We start from the raw sequence: 4,595 nt of genomic DNA, 5'->3' as shown, positions 1-4,595 counted from the left end.
AAAAAAAAAAAAAAAACTTTCACTTAAGAATATTCACTTATTAATTTTATTAAATGTGAACCCTTGAATATACATCCTTTTAACATTTTGTATGACAAAACAGGAAGTAAATACAAAGCACATCTACTTCATATCAAAGTATGATGGTTGTCACAGCAGAAAGCATTTGTGTGATTAAGAGCTGAACTAGCCACTTTTTCTATGGAACACCATTTTTACTTGAATGAACAATGAACAAAGAAAGTATGATTATTTAGATTTAAGTATCTGGCAGATATTTTCTTAAAAATAAACAACATGAGCCTGTCATTTCAAGGAAAACAACTGACAGCATTTGTTGCCAATGATAAAATTTGGGCTTTCAAGGAAAAAGTCAAATACTAGAAAGTTCACATCTATCACTGTAAGCTTGACAGCTTCAAAACTTAGAGACTTCTAAAAAAAAAAAAAAAAAAAAATTACAGACTTCTGAAGAGATCAATGGTGATATTAACAAATGTGATTTTTTGATATTGTATAATGAAATTTGTAATATTTGCATAACTCATAACCAACATTTTACAAACGAACAATGCATGATGATAAAAATAACACATGGCAAAAGATCTATTCAAAGTTCAAAATAGGCCAATGGTTTGTAATGTAATAGAGTGTGAAAAGTTCCTTGATATGGTTTCAGTTTCCAAATTGGAATTAACCTTTAAGAAAATACCACTTGTTGTGTTTTATGTAATAACAGAAATATTTACAATTACCTAAAAACCCTATTAAGTTACTCTTCTCTTTTCCAACTACGTAACTGTCTGAAGCAAGAGTTTCTTCATATTCTTTAATCAGAAATAACATATCACAACAAGTTGAATGCAGAAGCAGATATGTCTCCCTTCTATTAAGTCAAGCGGCAAGAGAGATTTGTAAAAGTGTAAAACAATGTCATTTTCTCACTACTATTTTTGAAATTATGGTTATTATTCATAAATATGTTAATAATCAGTTTATTTTTTAAAATAAATTAATAAGTAAATATCTTTAAAATTTCCCAGGTTTAATTTATATTTTGATAAATATCGACAGCTATAACCCACATAAAAGTTCTTAGAGGTCTTCATTACTTTTTCAGAGTGTAAACGGATGCAGAGAACCAAACGTTTGAAAACTTATGATATGGTCAATTGCCAGCTTCTGAGAGTCTAAAGTAAAAAAATAAGCAGACGTGGCATTATATATGTGCAAACATAAATTTATCAAAAAATTAGAAAAAGAAAACCTTTGATGTCCAACAAGAAGAAAATGAATGGTACATCGAGAATGTGATACTGCTGGTTATTTGAAACAAATTCCGAAGAATTTTTTAAGATGAGGAATGCTCACAATGTACTGAGGGGGAAAGCAAGATCTATAAACTATATAAGCAGAGACAGCACTGAAAAAAAGACTAGAATTCAATATGCAAATGCCACTCACCAAAAAATAACTACTATTGTTATTATTATTGATATTAAAACTAATCAGGGAAGCTTGGTATAGAACTCTGAACTGAGAGTTGAGAAACTTGTATTCCAGGCACTGTTTGGCCATTAAACATCTCTGAGATTTTTTAACAAGTCACTTTAACCTCTCTGAACTACCAGAAATTATCTCTGAGGTTCTTACCCAACTGACTCTCAGGTAAAATGAACTACCGGATCTAAAGACTGTTCGAGACCTTTGCAAGGATCTTCTAAAATAAATCAGTGCTACAATGAGAACTGTGAAACCAACTTCAAAATCACACCATTTATAGACTTCGGACCTAACTTAATAAATAGCTCTTTAATCCCTTCATTTGCAGATTAGTAGTTCAGTTTCTCTAAATAAAGTTTCCTGTGGAAGAAGAGTTTAAATTACTTAATCTCCAAATGGTATTTGGGAGAAGTGAAAAATATTTGGGTATATCCTGAATAAGAAAGAAAAGAGCACAAGATAATAAGCAAGACAACATGGTATCCCACATGATGGGTACCTTTCAAAAGTGTTGATAAGAGTACTGAGTGGTTACTCATTATGGAGAAGACAAAGTATTTGCTATAGAAAAGAAAGAAAAAGATAAAGAGAGGAGAAAGAGAAAGAAAAATAAAAATACAACTGGTTATGCATGTGCCTAGTGAGAACAGAATATCAAAACGTATGCTCTGGCCGGGCGCGGTGGCTCACGCCTATAATCCTAGCACTCTGGGAGGCCAAGGCGGGCGGATTGTTTGAGTTCAGGAGTTCGAGACCAGCCTGAGCAAGAGTGAGACCCCGTCTCTACTAAAAATAGAAAGACATTAATCGGAGAACTAAAAATATATAGAAAAAATTAGCCGGGCATGGTGGCGCATGCCTGTAGTCCCAGCTACTTGTGAGGCTGAGGCAGGAGCCCAGGAGTTTGAGGTTGTTGTGAGCTAGGATAACGCCACAGCACTCTAGCCCGGGCAACACAATGAGACTCTGTCTCAAAAAAAAAAAAAAAAAAAAAAAGTATGCTCTATCTTAAAAAACTGCCCAGAAAAATCTACCTATTCCCTTGGCTGACCAGCCTTCACCCATTTCACTGTTCGTGTGTAGTGTGCAGAACTGGTGGGACTTAATGATAGAAAATTACATTCCAATTTGTCAATTTTGTTCCTTGTTAACAAGTCTGATAAAATCCTAAAGACTATAAAGGAATAAATATTATCCTACATTAAATCCGGATAACACCGGGAAAAGACCCCTTCATTTTACAGACTATCAAAACCAAGTCCTCCAAAAAACTGAGGTCAATAAAAAATCTTCAACTAATGCTTCAATGTGTACTTTAATATCTATTATCCAATAACCTCTCTTTCCTCAAGAAAATACTTCTATGTTGACATTTGTTCAAGGGCTACACCTCAAGGATGGGGAAGCACTTCATTAGGGATAACCATGTTCAGTTCCAAGAAACCAAAATGGTGCAGGTTTGGATTTGGTCTTCAGTTAGGAAAAAAAGTAACAAATATTATATACTTTTAACAGAGCATAAAGAAAATGACCTGGTTGTCCTAAACTGGTTCTTTATATAATGTTTGGGTCTTAATTTCCACATCCTAAAAATGAGGAATCTATATTATATAATTCCCAAAGAAATCTCTTTGGGAATTTATTTCTTATTAAGTTGGACAATCCTAAAATCACTGACAAAAGAAGTGTTTTGGGGTCAGGGGAGGAAAATATGAAATACACATATATGTGTGTGTGTGTGTGTGTGTGTGTGTGTATATATATATAAAGAGAAACATTCAGATATGGTTGTTCAATGGCCAGTGACCCAAGAGTGGAACCCTGAGGTACCAGGCTCCCTGATTTGAGAACCTTTGCGGTCGCTAAATTGCAGTCAACAGTGCGAGCTACAGTAGAACAGCATGAGGCTCCTTTAGGCCTGTGCTCCCTTGTTTGTTTCCAGTGGCCAACTGAAAAGGGTCCTCTATTTCCTCCTTATGAATCTTTAATTAATATTTCCACTTCGAGAGGACCCTGCCTCCCATTATTCACTCTTAGTATCTGTCGATTTACCAGTGGACATGTACGAAAGCACCTACTATGTGCACCCATCACCTAGCCACATGTGAAGTTTTCGGTAAACATTTGTTGACTTGAATGTAATCGCCAGGCCTTGGGAGGCTGCTACAGATTTATCCATTAAGAGTTTTGTCGGAAGGCGGGTGAAAGAAGAAACCTTTTTTGCCATCCTTGATCTGACGCCTGACACTGGTGTTCCTCCCCATCCATGTGTGTCACGTGGTTCCTAAGCGCTGCCAAGGTGGCCCAGACACAGCTGCTGCAGGCAAGGGGCGGTGAGAGGAGAGAGATGGACACTTACCTGGGGAACCTCTGCTTCAGCTTCCTCAGGCTCTGCCTGGTGGGCGGCACAGACACTAGGCACTGGGCTATCTCGTCGTATTGGGCTTTGGTCAGTATCATGTTGGGCCAGGGACCAGGAGGTGGCGGGGACAAGGGAAAAAAAACACCCTGGAGCTCGAGCAGCCTTGGCGCCAGGGAATGAGGGGTAGGCACACAGCGGCACAGCCCTGGGTCCTCGTCCTCCTTAGCTTGGCCCTATACCCCCTGAAGTACACCCGGAGCTGCAAGGCGGGGCGGAGACTCGCCGAGTCCCAGGCTTCACCGGCACAGTCCCAGGCTTCACCGGCACCTCTGCGGCGGGGGCGGGCTGTATAGTGTATTACCCTAGCTTGGTTTACTGAGCAGCCGCACTTGGCCCGGCCGAAGGCAACTAGCCGCCATGTCACTTAAGGGCAAACCAACCAGGAAGTACCAGCCGCCCACGGAAAGGGCGCGGAGCCAGAGTCAGAGGGCAGGTGTCCTGGGCAGCGTCCGCCTGGGAATTGACAAGGGATGTTCGTGGAGTTCACATTCTCCCAGTTACTAGAAGCTAGGGAGGACGAGCGCACAAGCCAGGCAGCAAGTCTCACGAGTGCCCCGCGATCCTTCAGCCTGAGCCCGGGAAAGCCTCTGCCAGAGCGCGCGATTTGAATATGCTCAACGTGGCCGTTTTAGCGCATCTGCAAGCGGAATGGTCTGCAAAAAACTGTCTT

At 39.6% G+C, this 4,595-nt stretch overlaps 1 protein-coding gene across 1 annotated transcript in view; it reads right to left on the bottom strand.

The window, feature by feature from the left end:
* Positions 1-4,247, bottom strand: part of LOC105814274 (chromosome unknown open reading frame, human C15orf41) — a 218,334-nt gene extending 214,087 nt beyond the window's left edge. The window contains exon 1 of the mRNA XM_012649182.1: positions 3,863-4,247. Within this exon, the coding sequence (XP_012504636.1) occupies positions 3,863-3,963 (101 nt within the window). The 5' untranslated portion in view covers positions 3,964-4,247. The remainder of the gene's footprint in view (positions 1-3,862) is intronic.
* Positions 4,248-4,595: the final 348 nt, after the last annotated feature.

This window comes from Propithecus coquereli, unplaced genomic scaffold (assembly GCF_000956105.1).
Source record: "Propithecus coquereli isolate 6110/MARCELLA unplaced genomic scaffold, Pcoq_1.0 Scaffold3, whole genome shotgun sequence".
NCBI lineage: Eukaryota > Metazoa > Chordata > Mammalia > Primates > Indriidae > Propithecus > Propithecus coquereli.
Note: the sequence above shows the minus strand (reverse complement) of the source record. Positions and strands in the feature narration are given on the sequence as shown.